This window comes from Toxorhynchites rutilus, chromosome 3 (assembly GCF_029784135.1).
Source record: "Toxorhynchites rutilus septentrionalis strain SRP chromosome 3, ASM2978413v1, whole genome shotgun sequence".
NCBI classification, from domain to species: Eukaryota; Metazoa; Arthropoda; class Insecta; order Diptera; family Culicidae; genus Toxorhynchites; species Toxorhynchites rutilus.
This window is the reverse complement of record NC_073746.1, coordinates 29,688,664-29,708,655: the sequence shown is the minus strand read 5'-3', so window position 1 is coordinate 29,708,655 and position 19,992 is coordinate 29,688,664. Positions and strand designations below refer to the sequence as shown.

Genomic DNA, 19,992 nt, shown 5'->3' with positions numbered 1-19,992 from the left:
TAGACTTTTCAAAATAAAAGTGGTTTATTTTTAACTGGAAAAATTATCAAACGGTGCAATCGGTTGACCTGAATCTCTCCGTTTTGATTCTCATACCATCAGATCAAGAAATATTACGCTGTGAAGCACTTAAGCTAGTGTAAGTATATCATCTCTCCTCGTTCGTTTATTTCCATTTACTTCTGCGATAGCTTTTTATTCTGGACTAACACGTTAAAATTTGAAGAACAAACTTGTGTTTGTTGTTTTGCTGCTTTATTCTCTTAGCTTTAACTTTGTTCAGAGTGCTGATATTTTGTTGTTATTGTTGATCCAAACAACATAGCTTTCGTTTTGCTCAGTTATTCTACTTATATCACATTGAATGCTTTTTTCTTCGATTTTCGAAAACGATGTGTTTCAAAATAACGTCCAATGTACAAACCAAAGTTTTTCCCCTATGGAGAATCGCGCACACAAGCTGCTGGGTTTCCACCGCCTAATCTTAGCTAGTAAAAATATCAGAAATACAAAGTCCGACTGTTTTGGTCCTTTTCATATGTGTGTGTGGATGTGATATGCGCCTCGCGAAACCGGTACCCGGAGTAATCTACTAGACCCGTAAAAATTAATGATTCAATGGGAAACCTGGGAATGAAAGCCGTGTTCTGATCGGATAGACTCATTTGGTGGATGAATGTTTTGTACTTTTGTCTTCAAAGCGAACGTACGAAGTCAGTGGCAATTAGGTTAGGTCTTGAGTTGGGCTTCCGGCCTTTCCATGGACCCGAACAGAATAACGATTATTTGTTTGATTAAACTCTAATTGAGCTGCCATAAGAATATGTTTTTGTTGTGAGTAGCGAGTTCGGTTAGGTTTTCAGGTTTTCAGTAAACCATGTATTCGATGATTCATTGTTTTATTCTGCGCATACAAACTGGTTCAGCGAAGTGAAAACATGATGCAGAGATTAAAGTTTTTAAAAATATTTACAACTATTTATATTTACAGAAAGCTAACGACAACGTCTCCATTGTAAAAAGCTAAGCGTTAAAAATCTACACATCCAGTTTAGACTTAGCTATCTAGCGTAAAATACATTTTTTTTCTGTTGGCTTCCTCACAGATCATGTGCACTTTCCTATGAGTTGGTGTTGTTCGCGGTAACGGTGTTAAGGGCAGCGTTACCATTCGCGTTGACAGTGCTGCTGTTGTTGTTATTGTTGTTCAGCTTTCCGCTGGCGTCACGTGGCAGGAGTATCTGTGGACCCCCGGAGTTTGCCATGGTGCTGTTGGTGCCGGCCGTTATGATCGCCGGAGGACGAACGTCGAACGTTGGCTTGCACATGGCCAGGGCAGGATTTGTGTGCAGACCGACGTTTTTGGGACACATGGCCACGATGCTCGCCCCGATGGGACCTGTGTGCGGTGAAGAGGAAAAAGATCTTTATTAGGCTATCGATCAAACACCTCCGATCGCTATCCATCCAAAGAACATACAGTAAATGAAGGAACCATTTCAAAACTCACGACGTTGGGTTCGAGAGATACCATGCAAGGTGCATTGTGTACTACTTGTCTAATTGTGAACATTGCTATGTTTACTAACAGCGATGATACTTTCTAAGTGTTGTGTCTATTTTTCCATTGGGGAATTGTGTGATTCCGAACTATATTTAGTAGAAGTGGCGTACATTTATTCAAATAAATACAGACACACAAAATGGTTGCATCTTTTGATCCATTCTGATGAAATATTCTACTTAATTGAACATCGATGGCGTACATTTGTAATTATATCTGAAAATATTATCTACTCATATTTCTTCTTTCTCCGAGAAGGTTCGTGCAATAATTAAATAAATCAAAATTATTGTTGTACTTAATTAAAAACACAAAGAAAACAGCGAGTTATAATTGTGACACCTGTATGAGCCAGCTCATTAAGTAAACAAATTTACACCCATTTCGGATCCGATGAGGCGCGAATCGTTGGTGAAACATCCCAGGACCCTACAGAACTACCACCGCTGAGATTTACGCTCAAAAAGATTTATTGCCTCCGGTCGCCACCAACTGCCCCGACCTTGTTCCGTTTCCATTGCGATATTGCTGCTAGTATCCATCCAGGTTTTTTTTCACCGCCATCATTCGTTATCTCATTTTCCGTGTCTCCGGGCACATACAGGAACTTGAACCACTCCGGTCCGCTTGCGAAAGGTAGAATCTTTCCTCCGCTAAATGGCAGTACCTTTTGCTTTCCCCTCACGCGATATCTGTTGGGTTCCGAGAAAGTGCCCCGGATGACAATCCGCAATCCGCCGCCGCTGCCTCGCCGTTGGCGCTTCGCCAGTGTCAGCAGTAAAGTCACGTATTGTGTCCTACATAAGTCGGAAGGATTTCTTCGTGTTTTCGTGCCTCGTGTTGCTCGTCCCAAATTGATTGGGAGTTATTGCGCTTTTCTCGATTTTTTTTTGCTGAAATCGGGTGGCGTGTGTTTTGCAATGTCTATCCGCTGCGTGAAACAATGTTGCAGTGTCCGGTGTGTGGGTGGTGTATATCAGTCGTAAGTGGCATGGGTACAAGGTTAAACGAAGCGAAAGCCATTTTTGTAATTTTTATTGAATGGTAAATGGGAAAGCAGGTTTAGTTTGCCGATAATAAATAAGAACCAAAGAACACATCAATATCTGAATCGGAAGGGAATTTTATTGAGCGCCAATGAATTTGATTCGATTCAGAAAGCAATACAGAATATTTATGCGTCACGTGTAGAAACGACTTCATTTCATAAATTCATCGTCAGGACTTCTGGTTCCCTGGACTGGACGTGGAATACACATAGATGATTTCCGAAATATGAGTTTTCGGTCGAACCGAACAATGACAAACTACGAGTATACTCGTGAAAATGAATACAGCCAAAACAATAGTATGAGAGGTAACAATAGAGTCAATTTTAATTAACAAGCCAACTATTAAAAATAACTACGGAGCAATTTGGATTCTTTCAACCAGAACCGAACTAGACAGGGGCATAATGTGTATCATGTCCAAACGGGAAACTGGCCAGTCCTCAGCAAATAGTTGTTTGAGGACAAACAATTGTAAAAATAACGGAAGCACAACAAATGCAACTACCTAATCAATGTTGCAAATACAGTCAAATCAACAACAAAATGTACACCAACTTGTGCCAATAAAAATTGTCATCTCTAATTTCAAAAAGTTACCTCATAAAAAATGTCGAAAAAACTCGAAAAAACACCCTATGCCGAATTTCAGCTTAATCGGACTTAAGAGACAGTGGCGCAAAGCGGTCAAAGTTTGTGTTTTTTGAAAATCGAAAAATCACCCAAGGGGGGAGTAAAGGAAATCGGGGTTTTCGAAAAAAAAAATGTTGATGCCTGTAAATATAATCTGTAAATCTCGACGAGTAATGCAATTTTAAGACATTTGGCAGCAAAAATGTTTTTTGAAAAACTCGATTTCCGGTGATTTTTCGGTTTTCAAAAGACTCAAATTTTAACAAAGCAACAAAGCAAAAATTTTGTATAGGGTATATTATCGTGCAAATCAATATTTCGTAGCAAGTTCCGAATGAAAAATCGAAATAACTATTTTTATTGGCACCCAAAACCATCCTATTCTTTTCGTACTCCGAAAACGAACTAAGTCCCAGAATGCACACTTCCGGTTTCCTTGGGTGATTTTTCGATTTTCAAAAAAACTCAAACTTTGACCGTTTTGCGCCACTCTCCCTTAAGTCCGATTGAGCTGAAATTCGGCATAGGGTGTTTGTTGGAGGTGGTGATCATTTTGTATAGGGTAAGTTTTTGAAATTTTAGTTTTTGAAAATGATTTTTTCCCATACATTCATCGGCATCCTAGTGTATATGCTCATTAGAAGATGCAGTGGCGTCGACTGGGAGTGCGGAGGAGGCGGACCGCCCCCGGTACACGATTTTAGGGGTGCAGAATGAACCGAATTTGTATGAATCTATATACAGCCATTCCATGCCAAACCGATATAGTGGTTCTCAGATTTTCGTGGAAAGTGGTAATTTTGTTCTTTATCGCAAAACAGTGGTTGTATGTATGTAACACACAATTGCGTGCAATAATTCGTTCTATCTAACAAATTAGCAAGGGGCTGTCCACATACCACGTGGACAATTTTAGGGGGGGTAGGGGGTATGAAAATGTCCACGCTTGTCCACGGAGAGGGGCGAGGGGGTATAGACTATGTCCACGTGGACACGAAAAATAAATATTTTTTCAAGTATAATCACCGATACATTCTAAAATAAATAAAAGCTGATCCATATTCAAGAATTTTAAAACATTCCGCCCATCCTGAGTATTCCATATTTATTATATTATTATTTTACTAATATCATTGAACTTCTTCACTGAAATCTATATTCTGAAAATAACTCATGTAAACTGAGAGCGACAGAACTATTTTGTATGATCCTCTAATTTCATAGTTGCGGGCTATGTATAGACGTTCATAGCACAAATCTATAAAAAATAAAGGATTCCATAATGGTTAAGTCTTCATGATATAACACATATGGTTTTTTCATCAAATATAATTTTCTATAGATTTTGTTCTTTCTCGAGAACAGTTAGTCTTAGGATAATAATGTCTGTATAATTTTTCATGCAGAAGTTCGTGTAAAACTATTTTCTCGCATTACTTTTCTCGAAAAGGTAGAATTTTTCAAAGTATTGGAATTCCGTCAATTTATAGGAATTAATGTTTACATTTGCATGAACTGATCCATGCACCACTCGTCTTCAAACTTGAATCAGTTGACCCAATATTTTATTTTTTCCAGAAAATTTCGCATATAATGCAGTTGTAAAACATTTGAATTAATGGATTAAAGTACCTTTTAGAAGTTAAAAAATACTTCAAATTTGTCGTTTTTCAAAGGTTTTTTTATTTTTTTATAAATATTATAAAAATAAACTTGATTATCTCTATCAACAAAATTTAAGCTCTCCAACCCTTCTACAATTCCTTCCTCGACACCACAATGTTATTCCTATTGCTATCTTTCACTATTTCAAATGTTCCACAACAGGAAATTTTCTCATCTTTCAAATGAATGCAATTAAATCCTTCTAAGTAGCGTAATTTTGCATAGGGGTCAATTTAGAGCCAAAAATGGGTCTCAAGAAAAAATCAACTTTTATAGTTGAGATTTGAGCTTGATTCCATAGTTGGAAATCAATGTATCGTGAGTTGTCTGATGTCATTTTTCCCCGCAAGCACTTCGAAAGTCATCTAGACACTCAATGCAAAATGGCCCATAAGGATTTGGAAAATAATAAAATATTTTAAAATGCCTTGAACACCCTTTGAAAATTCTCCGAACTATGGCGGAAAAGGTTTTGACTTGCGCTACCGACAAAAGGTGAATCGGAAATCCAGATTGAAGATGAATCGGCATTTACTGTGATCGATCATATTCCGGAGTGGGCAAAGATTTGTTTCATCTAAAATTTTGAGTAAAACTGTAACAATATTGAGTTACTGAATGAAAATTGAAATAATTTGGAAACGGCGTTGCTTTTTGAACATGAAACATAGATCCATTTGGAAGATGGAATGCACAGCTAGTTACTGATACGGGAATTCTACTTGGCTCGTCTCCACTATCAATATTGCTTTGAATGCAACGAATCTGAACAGTTTCTTCGAGCTTCGATTGTGTTACGGTTAAAAAAGAAAATTCGAGAACATCACAATTCCACAGAATTCTAGAGAGAACATATCTTATTGTCGGTATTCTTTGCTTCGCGATGAATCATACAGAAGCTATTTATTACAATACATATTGCATGATGCAATCTCAATAGAACGTGATGCAATTCTCCAGCACGCAGCGCGAAGGAAATTTCTAGAATCAGGCTTCAATAGAAAGCGAAAGTATATGTGTATAAAGTATATAATGTAAATAGAAAACATATTGCATCGCGCGTGGTAAATAGGCCTATATGCATCGTTAGGAGAGAAAGAGAAGGAAGATAGCAAAAAATGTATAATCACGTGTGTATAACTCGTGTATACTCGATGAATTTTGAAATAAATAATCAGTTAATCAGTTACTCTCGTTACTCTCGGAAAGTCTAAAAGTGTATCAGTTACTTCTGGAAATTCTTATTATTATTATTATCTTATTATCTTATTATTATCTTCTTCTGTGTATATTTTCAGTGCAGCAATAAGCATAGGCCTTTTATGGTACTAACTTGTGCTCGACAAATATTCGCAGAGTCATAAACACGTTTCCACAAAAGTGAATTAATCGTACGTGGCACCCGTAGCACCACGAGTTCAACGCTAACAGATTGTTTATCATTTCTGGTTTTACGCTAATCATCGGGACGCCCAGGCCATTTGATATGTTTTTCTAAAGGAGAAAAACTGATCACCATAAGCATATTCGTCGAAGTATCGATAAATATATCATGAGATTTGAACAAAACCTATGGTTGGCTCCTTAAACTACATAAATATTTTAACCATCACTTCCAATACAAAACTCGACCCACGAATCATGAAATTTTAATAGAATTAAAAAATATATATATTTTTCAATGAAATTTTAATAGAACGTCATGGAAGCAAGCTTCTCTTCAAAGCAAGCAGTCGTCAATAGGTCATGTCATTTGAATTTGTGTTCACTTCGTGTCGCACTTTGTATAATGTCAAGCAAATCGTTGCTCAAAAACTGAAAGCGTTCAGTCCGACGAAAAAAGTTGCACCATCGGTTTCGATTTTCCATTACCGGGGTATAATCAAAATCCAATAAATCTCCGAGCGCGCCAAGTTCACGAGAGAATCCTTAACACAGCGAAACAAAAAACAAGGCCATCATCTACCCCCTCGTACCAGCAGCGGGTTGCTCTCTGCTGGTCGTAAATTTGCAATCGCTATTAATGTTTAATAGCCTCCCGCTTTTTCCTCCCACACAAGGGCACATTTTTCCACTCGAAGGAGACACATGTTCACTCACTCCTCCAGCTTTCGTTCGGTTTTTATTTACTGGCCCATTCGCACGATTGTGGGCATACAACAACAACAACAACAACAAAAACCTAACATAATGATATACATTTACGGCAAGCAATCAACGTGAATCGATATCTTAGATTCCATGGTGCCACGCACTTCAAATTCGATGCACTGAAATATGATCTGAAAAACAATTCTGACTTACAATTTCAACAACCACATTTTCCGTTCCGTTGTCGGCAGCACAACTCCTAATTGGTTTGATCAAATTGCAGTCACGCTTCGTGGATACAATTTCAACTTTCGCCTCCTCGGTGTGAAGCCTAAAGTGGATGATAGTTTCACTAGCTCACTCCAAATTAAAACTGAAAATGAGGAGCAACACTTTTGAGCACATTTCCACGAGTGCTCTGGCTCGAGTGGGAGGGAAACTCATGTTCCCGGGGACATGACGCAAAACAAAACAGCGGAGAAATAATTGAGAAGACTTGTTTCCTAATGCAATTAATGCCTCGTACAGTCTGTGCCGAAAAACTCCCGGAGCACGGAAACAGTGGAACCCTTCCAACTGACTTTGCTGTAGAAATATAATATCCTAGATGTTGTTGTCTCAGTTCAAGTTTAATTGTGCAGACAAATTTAATATTTTATTTGGCCCACTTGGGTCGAATTGAACACTCGGCTCTTCGTATGGTGCAGAGTGGCAACCGTTTATTCATCGAGTATCTTTCTGCAAACGGAACACTTGGATAACAATATTTTTTAAATTTTGTCTAGAATGCTCTCCTCATGCTTTCGAACAGAACATAAACTTGATATTCGTTATGCATGAATAGTCAATAATTGCTCGGTCGGTACTCTCAGCACTTGCCGTTATCTCCCGGACCTGCCCCAAAGCAAGCCTCAGATTTCCTGATATAATATACAAATGTGGAATGTGTGCTTTCGTACATGAATATGCTGGCTACGTTTTAGGATCCGAAGTGTGTTTGATTTTACCACCGGTTTTTCACCGGGGGGCACGTGAGAGATTTGGGCCTGAATTATTCAACAACTTTGTTACTTTTTTCTTGCTTCTGTGCGAATAGTATGGATACGCAGTCGCACATAGTTGTACTGCCTGTCTGCACTCATGCGGAATAATTATTTGTTGCTGGGGTTGCCCGAAGCAAGATTACTCTGCATTTGACTTTGATGTGGGGATTTGTAACAATGAAGAAGTTTGAATTCGTGAATTTGCGTAAATTATTAACAGTGCACTACTTGATTCATCTTGAATACACGATTTTCTCATGTAGAATGCGAAACCTTTGTTGGGGGATTCATGTTATCTGTTCAGGAAACTACTTCGTTATCAAATTTATTCAATTTTGCATTCGATAACTGATGAATTATTTTCATTTTGGGATAGAAGCTGCACTCTGAAAAATTCAGACATGAAATATTGCTTAAGTGAAATTATGCGTTTTTTTTGACGTAGAACTACGTGCCAAATCAGAAAACAGGTCACGTTTTTATGAAATAAAGTTAACGTTAATAACTATTTTCACTGTGAACGAATTTTCATGATTAGCATACCAATCGAATCGGAAATTTTCTAACATTTGTTTGATATACATTACAATTCGCTAATCTCTAAACAGTTCTCTTTTTTCCCATAGATTCGTTCTGTCGATTTGTGTGTTAACGCTACCCGTATTTCGAATGCTTATAACATTTCTTAACAGATCGGAAAGATATTTGCGTCAATTGATAGGAAATATTTCTACGCGTCTATCACAATTAACCCATTACTGCCCAGGTGTATAAGAACTTGATCCAACTGGCATGAAACTTTTTAGTCCATCTAGGTTTGTCCCGAAACGGGGTGGAAACGCAATATTTTGGTTTGGAGGTTCTTTGGAAGTTGAGATATCTGACGTATGAAATTTCATTTTTACAGTTTCAAAAATGGAAATCATTTGAATATCGAACAAAACGGTTTTATTTCATAAAATTCAACTTCAACAACCATTTTCATGGTTTATTAGCACTTTTGTGTACTGCCGTTCTACACATAATTGTCCCACGGTTCATATGGATTGCATAGAACATAGTACAGTTATGCGTAGAACGGCAGTGTATCGTATTTAGTATGACTGAGTAAGGTACCGGAAAAAGCACTCCGAAGGGTGCAAACCCACATCACAATTCAAGCAAATATACGTCGTATATCGGTTGCAATACGCACACCTTCGTTGGGTACCAGTTGGATTCGTATTAATGAAATGATTTATTCCGTCAAACCTAACTTCCGATGACTTCGAGTGTTTAGGCTTGATCTGCATGAACTCGAGCCTTGCTGGATTTATGTCACTCATCCGAATTTAAGGTCATTTTTTCCCAGTGTCTAGCTCTCCGCTTCTTGCTGCTGCCCGAGGAGCATTCTTGTGATCGGCCTCGTTCAATGTTGCTCTCGACATTCACTTGTTTGCCGTCCTCCGAGTCACTATCTCCAGCATCCACATCGCTGGGGGCACGATGACAAAGTCAATATCATTTGTTGACACTAGATTTTCGAAAGCTTATTCGTCCAAATCAATCAGATAATTGTACAGCTCCTCCGGATTATCGGGAAGCTGATATATCCTATTGAGAAAAAATATACCGTAGTTGCACAGCGTATGAAATTTCATACGCTCAAAAGTAAACATAGATTTTTTTGGGGTTTCATAATTTTCTTCGTACTTTTTGCTAGATACCATTGTTTACACTCATCTAGTAGTGTTGTGTCACAGATTTGAGCAATTTAGAATCCTTTAAGAGGTAAAACTTTGATAAATTTATGTTTACTTTTGCGATTCCATTAAACTCGAACTTTGCAAGGTTCAATACTCAACAAAACAACAGAAATAACAGATAAAATGACACTGATACAAAAAATTATAAGAGGTTGTGTCCAAGAACAACATTTACAACATTTACTTCCATGGTGACTAAATAAACGAAATAATCTCTTTCTGTTAATCTCAACAACCTCGAAAAGAGCAGCATTGCTTCATTATGATCAAGATTAGTGCAAATCCTAGTTGAAGGCAGTTTTGCGTCTGGCACGCGAACCTAAATAGCTTAACACATTCCAGCACAACATTCAAGATCCTTGGTAGTTCCACAACCTTAACGCCTGCTTCGCTATAGGGTCAGTTCAATGCATTGATGCATTGTCAAAGGCACCAACGAAGCCTTTATGATGACGGAAAACAAACAATGTTAACTGCGGCATAATTTGCACCACCAATGCGCACGGGAGGAGATACAAATGGGGTTTCAGCGTAGCGAAGATGCACTATTTTTGCGTACGAGTTATGAAGCACGCACGTGCGCACACAAATACCCATATATCGATGGCTTTAAGCAACTAAATATACACACTTATCTCCGTTTTACGCTCTTCTCAACAGAAGCCCTTACTGTTAATATTGCTGGTCTCGATTAGCGTAGCTGTCATCATTGGTGGAGAATGTTGTGCTACTGGCACGCTAAAGCAAATCACAGACACAATTCCAGAACATTTATTTTCTCGGTTAGCTAATGCCCAGCTTGACGATTCCCTATACAATTGTGTAGCTCAAAACATTAATGCAACGGCGTCAGTTTGATGCAATTATTGCAATGCCAGAAACATCAGCGAGTGAGTATCTTGGTTGCGTCCACAGTTCAGTCAGAAACGAATACATGTGATGGCGCAAAAGAAGGAAGAACAGGCGATGTTCATTGCTTCTTTCCCTTTCCTTCCGTTGTTGAATTAAAGACACTTTAAACTTCTTCAGTTCATTCGTCTATAGCCTTCAAAAATGTCCTTCGAAAACTGTACTCATTCCTCATATTACTCCTCCACCCCAATTGCCTTGAGAAAAGCACTCGATCCTTCGCGGTCCAGCTCGCTCAGCAACGGTGTTCTCAAGAAGAATGAACATTTGCCTCAGCGAGATCCACTGTTTATACTCTAGGCAAATATTTCCCTTCGTTATTCTTCTTTTCCTTTGTTCACGGAGACTTTAAATCTTACAATTTCCCCTTCGTTGTTCGTCGAGAAGTTGCTTGATATTGACAGCTCTGTTCGGGAAAGCAAATAAATGGACAGAACAAATGTATGGGGAAATGAGATTGTTTCCAATTTTCCTCAATTTCAACCATATACAGACTATGGGATAGAAATGTATAGCATATCAAACAAATCCTAGAAAATTTCCGATTCGATTGGTATGCAAATCGTTAAAATCCGTTCGCAGCAAAAATAGTTATTAACCTTAACTTTATTTCATAAAAACGTGACCTGTTTTCTGATTTGGCACCCCTAATGAAAGACGTAGTTCTACGTCAAAAAACACTCTTAAATTGTCATGTGGTATCATTTAAAATGCGCTTAACACTTTAGTTTCATCAAAAAAAGTTTTTCAAAAACGAGCATTTTTGCGTATTACATTTCATAGGCTGGGTACTAAGGGGTTAATAAAATGTTATTTTTCATGAGATGAACAATTGAATAGCTGTAAAATGTAAAAGCGTTATCTAAACGCCCTAACTGTCAAGTTTTGTTTGACCCGATCTACGGTTTCCCCAACAAAGACTTCAAAATCAATGTGCCTGGGAGAATCCGCTTTATCAAAATATGCAAGTCGGGGGTATTTTTTTCCCACTGAGCTGTGTTTTCCTACCACGGACTTCAAAATCAATGTGCCCAAATACATGCAAGTCGGTGTATTTTTTTGTGTTTTGTACTCGCTCTGCACAACAGTAATATGTTTCCCTAAAACGTACTTTTAAACTGCGAAGCCTGGGAAAATCGTCATTTCAGACACCAGAGGTGAATGAACTTTCGCGGTTCGAGAACTACGTAAGCATGAGATATGCAATAATTTCAGAGGGAAGTGTAAAATGCAATGATCGTTTGAAACTTTTTCCGTTCACATATTTCGGTAGTCCTAGGTATCATATCAAACGTAAAAGGACGTCAAATTTATTTGTAACGAAGAACATAATCTATTTCAAAAATTTCGATGCATTCTAAAGTAATAATCGAAGTTGTAAACAAGTGGATTGCATAATATAATTGCGTAGTTCTACGTCGAAAATAAGCGGTCGTGTCCTAGATACCTCACACTTTTTTTTTCAGAGGTGAGATAGTTGATTTTATATTTTATTACCAGAGTTTTACCACTTAACATGCTATTTTTGTCGTGAAAAAAATTATCAAAAATCTGCACTGAAATCATTTTATTTTTACAAAATATCTGAAAGGACGAAACACTGACTTGCGATTTCTGTCTTATTCTATGTCGAGCTTAGTCTGAGTTCAATGTTTTCTCTTACATCTAAAGCAGAGGTTCTCAAACTGTTTTGGGTAAGAGACCCCTTTTCCAGAATTAAGTCATACCGTACACCCCCATAGCCAAATTTCTTTGAAAATCATATCTATTTTTTTCCTTACTGAACAGTTATCAGTTTGAAAGCATTGCAGTTGGTTAAATGACATTATTTTGCGATCTGGCGTAGTGGTAACCTCTCACGCAAACGGTTACGATTTCAATTCACACTCCCGACATATTTGTGAAAAAATGGAAGTAATGTGACAAACCAGCCAAAAGTATTGAAAATCACTCTAATACAGAAAAAAAATATTTTCCATATTCAACAAAATAAATAGAGATAAAATTTAATAAATAGCAAGTTTAATAAATAATGCTAATAAAAATTACTCACAAACTATAAAAACATTCAAATCTCAAACCAATCCATCCACAACTACCAAAATATCAAAATACGGTTCAATATTGATTAGTAAAAGCCTTAAATCTTTACGTTCGAAACATTTTCAAATGGTTCCTTCGGTTTCGCGTTGTTTGTAACCATAATGAAGCCTTTTTCGACAAAGTATGATGATGGAAAAACGAAAATTTATTCAGCAATGTCTCACATCGCAGGTTACTGTTTTTCAATGTAACTAGAACATATGATAATCTTGGTTGTACTCCTGCCTCATCTGTGCATATGATAATCAACTTGTCTTGCATTATCACCTTGGCTCATTCCATGGATGTTATATAATAGGGGAAATCAGGGGAAAACTGACACTGTGGGTAAAACCGACACCCCCTGATTTTATCTGTTAGAAGCATTTTTTTGAAAATTTCCCCATGTCCCCTGTACACACTTGTTATTTCTTACGTTTTGAGTCACCCCACAGCTGCGGAAGTCGCTCGGCTGTCAAAACAAACAAAAGCACAGAACCCTAAAGCCCATGTATAATTTCGCTCGTGGAATTTAAGTGTTTAAGTCGGAAAACTTAGGAAAATTCGATACTTTTATGAGCCTCATTCATCGTTGATCGTTGTTCAGTGCAGTTTGTGAGACGGTAGGTGGCGTAGTTGCTTATCAATGCTCGAAAACATTGTTTTTAAATTTCGAGTCCATTCGGGGTAACCGACACCTGGTTTGTGATTCACAGTCATGAAAAATGCTTTCCTACTTTTTGTTGATGCCTTGTGTTTATATTCAAAAGACAAAACGACTGAGCTGACCTGATAAAACAGCCAAAACCAACGTTGAATCGGGCATGTCAACAAAAAAGCCTGGCAGAGCTCATGAGATACCGTTCAACGTTCAGCGGCACATTTCACGTGGATGTTCGACTAATTGTACATAGTACTTAATAATTTGAAATTATTGTAACAAGTTTTCATTCTTTTCTTTAACCCTTTCGTCGCCCCGTCACCCAGATATGGGTGACACTTTTCTGGTTCAAATTTAATAGGATTTTCAAAAGCAATTTGACTGCATTGGCACCTAAATGTAAGTATAGGATATGTAGAAAAATAATAAAATCATAATCATATTAAAATAATGTTTATACTATACTTTTTATCAATTTATAGTACAGAAGTTTTGTACTGGAGTTTTTTGCGAAACCCGTATAATATGACTTTGGCATGTGCTATTGTTGTCAATTCGTCTTCAAATAGAAAGAAATTCCACTAGATCATGTCAAAGTTGTCTACAAACTATGTTTGGTCTTCATTTAATAAATCATCCGCAATTTGGACCTCGCGAGAAACTTAAAAACAGCGCATTGGGCGACGAACGTGTTAAAGGTATCGATCTCACCCGAAATTCCATTTATTTCACTTGAAAACATCAATTTTTGTATTCTATCAAAATTCGATTTCTACTCAAAAAATGATCAACAGATACTATAGAATGGTTCATAAAAAGTTGAAGAGAAGTTCTGTAACGATTTGAAATCGAAAACGCATGGTAGATATTGGGAATATGTGAAAATCTTTAGGGTGCCGGTTTTACCCTGATTTCCCCTACTGCTTTATTATCCATTGAGAAATTTGAAAATTTTGAAGATTTAAAAACATTTTAGTAAAATCCTTGTGTAATGCGTCCAAGTGAGTGACATATGATAATATAACATGGTCTTGAAGCTTTTGTGATAATTTTGATAAATGCGGAAACTGTGAATATTCTGTGCTGCTTCAATTTTGTTTTGAAAGTTTTATCAGAAGAGTCGATTTTATGGATATTGTTTCAATCAAGTTGGAATCGTCACCCTGCAGCTGAAACACAAATTCAAAAAAGCTGTAAATCTTGCTATGTTATGTGGTCAGCGAACTCCAGCGTGTAGAAGTAACCGAGCAAAGATTTCGTCATTTTTCTCATATAGCTTAGCAAATAATCGAGTATTCAAAGAATTGCATCGAAAGTTTTTGATAGCACTAATAACATATAGTAAAGACTGATGTGATCTAGGGTTCAGATTTTTTGCTACGAGTCCTTGAAGGACTCGTACGTTCAAATATATTTTCTTGTACAATCCTGTTCACGTTTTTATTTGCCGAATTGGTCATCTTTTACTTTTTGTACTTTTTTATTTCCATCTTGTGCACACTCATCGTCTTGTTGAGTTTTTAAAATGTACACCAATGATATTTTGTACAATGATATTAGTCATTCTCAGGGTTGCCACATTTACATAATATTCTGTATATTACAGATTTTTCGCCAAATACAGAATCGTTATATACAGAATTACTGATTTTTTGCAAAGATACAGTATTTGAAGATATTATATAATTCAAATTTGAATTCAAAATTAATTACAGTTAATTTTCTCTGTCTACCTTCTTACTAATAAATTTTGTTTTTTTTATCGTTGAGTCATGAATATAAGTGCCTTGATTCATAAAAAAAATTGAACCGTATGAAATGTCACCTCACTTCTCCATTCCTGCTAAGGATATTCTTGTGACACTTCTTGATAATTCCACATTCAAGAGTGTGTGTTGAGTAAATATTCTCGCTTCATAATGCCAACAAAACAAATTTATAAAATCGGTTGGTTTGCACAATGATAGACTCTATTTTGAAAGCAAAGAACTATGTATCGGCTCAATGAGGAGCGTTAAGGATGAAATTGACGGAATATTTAAGAAGAGCAAAGTTCAACAAAACCATGTATAAACATCATACAACTTATTATGAGAAAACATTTTTTTGATTAAATTTTTTTGTATTGATACAACTTAAGCAAACCATGAATAAGAGTAATAAATTCAAAATGAAAATAAGCATTTCATCCCATTTTTTCCGTTAGTTTTTTGATACATTTTTTTTTGCTAAAAATACGGATGTACAGATTTTTTCAGAAAATTTTACAGGGTCAAATGTGGCAACCCTGGTCACTCTTATAACAGGATGGTTCACGTAACACAACTTATGGAGCATCTTAAATATTTCAAATAAGAACTTGTGTTATTTTATAGGGGTCGATATTCAGACCCCATCGACCCCCAAAATCAATTTTCGTTTCCGTCGACCCCTGGAACACCGAAATCGACCCCAGGGGGTCGATATTGACCACTTTGAGAAAACCTGATCTAAAGTGTTATCATATTAAGGAAAATAAACGTTGACACTTGAAAAAAATTAGCACTGTGGGTTGACCATAACGAATCAAGAAATGAGTTACGATTGGTCAGATCTCGTTCGAAGAACAATGGAGTTACTGCACAAACCACACAAAAAATAAAATAAAGTACCAACAGCAATAACAAGAGAAAAAAAACCCGCAAGCAATCAAAGCGTTAAACCGTTCCCTCTTGTCTCTGAAAAGAAATAAATAAAAAAAAAGAAACCTATTTACGATTGTTGCTGAGCTTTTCTTCACCTCCCCTCGCAGAGGACACGTAAGCGAGATAAAATGAAATCACTGGAGAGATTTTCACACTACACTTTTGTCACGTTTTTCCCCCCTTATAAAATAAACCCTTTTTGTGTCATCACGACGGGAGTTATGTGCGGATGTGTGTATGTGTGGGGGCGGGAAGGATGCTCTGGTCTGGGAGGAAAATCGACGCCCATTTAAGCGTTATTGTTCGCATCATTTGTTTTAGGTCTTCCTTGTCTTGGATTCGCAAAGCGGCCACTTCATTCGTTGAAGAAAGAGGCTGTGTGTGAGTGAGTGAGGTGGGGAATGGCGAACGGATATGGTGGAAAAGTTTAAACAGATGGAAACAAGGAGCATCGTGCCATGATTATCTCAGCGGAAACAGTGGGGATGCTGACATAGTTTAGCGTCCAGAACATGGGAAATAAGTGTTGTTCGGATCGTCGGGTTGTTTCGCCAGTTTGAGAAATTGGAAGCAATAAAAATAGTTCGGATGGTTTGCTACACTTCGTTGATCGGTGATGTCAAAAGGTCATCTGAAAGTTGCTGAGAGATGAATTGCTCATTCAGTCGTATTTGACTGACTGCAATGAGAAGTTCGCTGGAATGGACATTCCTCAGAATCATTTCAAGCGAGATACCAGCAGCCGGAAACAATGTCATAACAATGCTGGCTGGAAACAATATGAACGAGATTTTAAACGGATGGCCGGTTGTACGTCATTTTGGGTCGGACCTGTACCGTCCCCTCCACCAACTGATACCCACAGTTGGTTTCTTCAAGGCTACCAGTGAAGCCAGCCATGCGACTAGCTGCAATGCAGATGCATATATACATAGCGCCGCTGCCAGTAGGATGCTGTTATGCTGCTAATGGGCAGCGTTTCGCGAAATCATTTGCGGGTGAAACGGCTTGCAAGCAAAGTAGGTCGCGCGGTGGTTGGTGAATACTTTGTTGGTGCAGAAGGCTCGTGCACAAGAACGCAAACCTCCGGGAAAAAAGTACGCTCGAGAAAGGCAGGACTGTTTGTACAAGTTAAGCGACAATTAGTGAAATGTGTGTTGGAGCACAGTAGGAACAAAAAGTGGTGAAATGATTTCGTGTTCTCGTTGCTGTTTGACGTTGAAGCATTTTTCATGAATATGCAGACATTTCATTTTCAATCTTGAAAAGCGCTCTTTATCACCTGGACGGAAATGTTTGATTTGGCAGATATATATTTTCTAAACCATCAAACCAAAGAGCGCTCATAAGCAAGGGTGATCTATTCTTGCATTTTAGAGGTGGCAAATAACATTATTAACGACTCAATCTCATTTCCCGAGCAGCAACCTTAAGCGTGGGAGAAATTCTACGCTGGTGGGTAATGATGACTCGTGCTGAATACTTAGCAAAATCTCACGCTGAGTAGGGAAGCAACATGCGGTGGTGACTCCGATGCCAGGGAATGTAATCGCCAGCGCCAACGTGAGAAAATTACCCTTCCCGCGTCAACGGGAACGTTAATTGAAATGGTTATCGCATGAGTTTTCTCGGTTTTCCACTCTTGTGGTCGTTAGAACAGGGAAGACACTGTTGGAGGTGAAGGGTCGAAGCAACGCCATGATGCCACACTAATGGTTAACACGTGAGCTATAAGAGCAGAACTGCAGGCAGATCGTGCCCATTAAGGCAGTGGTGGGTTGGGATCTTGTTAGTAAAAACGACGCTGTTTGGCGGATAGCGATATCATCAGACTTTTGTTTTGTTTTGGAAATAATTTTCATTCAAAATAGGAGAGTTGAATGGGATCGTTTTCAATAACTTTTTAATGGAATTCATGAAAAAATTGCGATTAGCTGTTTTTTCGGTTCTGTGATTTGGGGTTCTAGTCAGTAATTTTGAAACTGTAACTTACTAACATCCGTAAACCGGTAAATGAAATATTTTTTTTTTGTGTCATCATGAACTTTTTTTTGTCGTATAATTAGAACTTTGTTTACATGTCAAAAATCGAAATACAAGTCATTTAGTCGCGGTCATAAAGTTGTTTTCGAAATGTAGCGAATTGATAACTAATAATTTTTGGAAACTAATAAAAAAATTCTGCACAATTGGTGCACCGACAGGGGTGTTACTTACCACAAAATAGCATAAAAAAAATTAAAAGTTTGTCCAGAAAGTGTTAAACGAATCGTCGCAAAGTTTGGTAATGAGCGTTCTTTCGAGGATCTCAGCAGAAGTGGACGAAAACCCGGACCAAGTAATCCCGAATTGGACCGAAAAGTTGTAAATGTAAAATTTTGAATATTCAAAAGGCGGTCTAAAGATCTATAAAAAGCAAAAAGTGGTTAAACAAACACCGGAGCAGTAAGAGCAGTGTACCATTATTCGGTCAAAAAGTGCTCGTTTGGCGAACCATTTGGACGTGTGGCATGTGATCGTCAACTTTTTTCATGAAAGGGACTATAAATGCTCAAATTTATTTAAAAAAATTATATACATTTTTTGCATCGATTTCAAAAAAAATGCCAAAAACAGAATTTTTATAGTGCTTTACAAAATTAATGCAGTATATACCACAGTATGTTCTAACGTTTTCAAGCAAATTTTTAGCCTAGTGTATTCCCTAAACATCTGTGAACGTTTCATATTGAAACGTTTAGCTGTTTTTTCAAGCCGATTTTTCGAAAGGGCCTGGCCGGGTAAGGGAGTAACAAGTGCCCCAAACCAAATCACCAGCTGATTGGAAAATATTGTATAGGGTACTAAATAAAACATTTTGCTAGTAGTACCATATATTTGAGTCCTTATATGGTACACTATAGGATCTATCGTGAAAAATGCACCTTTTGGTTTTTTTCACGCTATTCTCAATAGCTTTGGGACAAAAATAAGAAAAAAAGTACTGAAAGTACATCTTACTAAGATGTATCGATAAATACAATTTTTTCATCAAAAATATAATAATAAAAAAAATACGCTGCACAAATATTTTATATATATTTTCTGGCATTTCGAAATTTTGAAAAAAAAATATAACTTTCAGACCCACTTCTGCTCTAATTTTTATTTAAATGCGTTCGTATGTGTCTTCTACATGTTGCGTATTTTTTTCCTGAATTTTTAAGAGCTTTGCGAGACACAAAAATAATTTTCTTCACCATCTGCATTATTATTTTTATTTTCTTGAAATCGATTATTTATAGCAATAAGTCGATCCATATATGAGATTGATAAAATGAGACTAAAAATAACAGTAAATGTCATGACTCTCAAATACTGGTAAGCATTTGCATAATATATATGGTACGGCAATATAAGATTAATACGAGCGAGCAAAACAAGAGACACGTTTCAAATAAGCACGCATTACTTTGTCACATATGTAGAGGAAAAGGAGGGAATTTGGACCACCAAAGCAAATCGCCTAATATTTCCAAACCAATACAGTCTAAATGAAAAATGTCACATTGTATACTGAGCTACACTTATTTTCTCTCAATCAATAATGTTTAATCATTATATCAAGCTTCAAATTATCAAATATATCATAAAATAAAAGAGATGATTTTTGGACATTAAAATTTGATGCGGGGTGATTTGGTCCAGTGTGTGTTTCATCGAAACAACCATACTTATGTTTATGTAAAGTGTTTTGGGATAATGTTACAAACAGTAACAGTATTCTAGGATCGATACCAGGTGTCTTGGCCAGATTCCAGACCAGAAAAATTGGATTGAGACTGCATGGATTTTTTCACTGTTTTTCGAGCATTTTCAAACACTTT

General features: G+C 37.2%; 1 protein-coding gene across 10 annotated transcripts in view; it reads right to left on the bottom strand.

Annotated features, from left to right (window-relative positions):
* LOC129779830 (potassium voltage-gated channel protein Shaw-like) overlaps window positions 1-19,992 on the bottom strand; it is a 268,655-nt gene continuing 248,663 nt past the window's right edge. For 9 of the 10 annotated variants that reach the window (XM_055787554.1, XM_055787546.1, XM_055787555.1 and 6 more), the window contains one exon: window positions 1-1,399. In XM_055787554.1, coding sequence (XP_055643529.1) covers window positions 1,122-1,399 — 278 coding nt within the window. In that variant the 3' untranslated portion in view covers window positions 1-1,121. The remainder of the gene's footprint in view (window positions 1,400-19,992) is intronic. The other variant, XR_008743781.1, reaches the window with a different exon arrangement.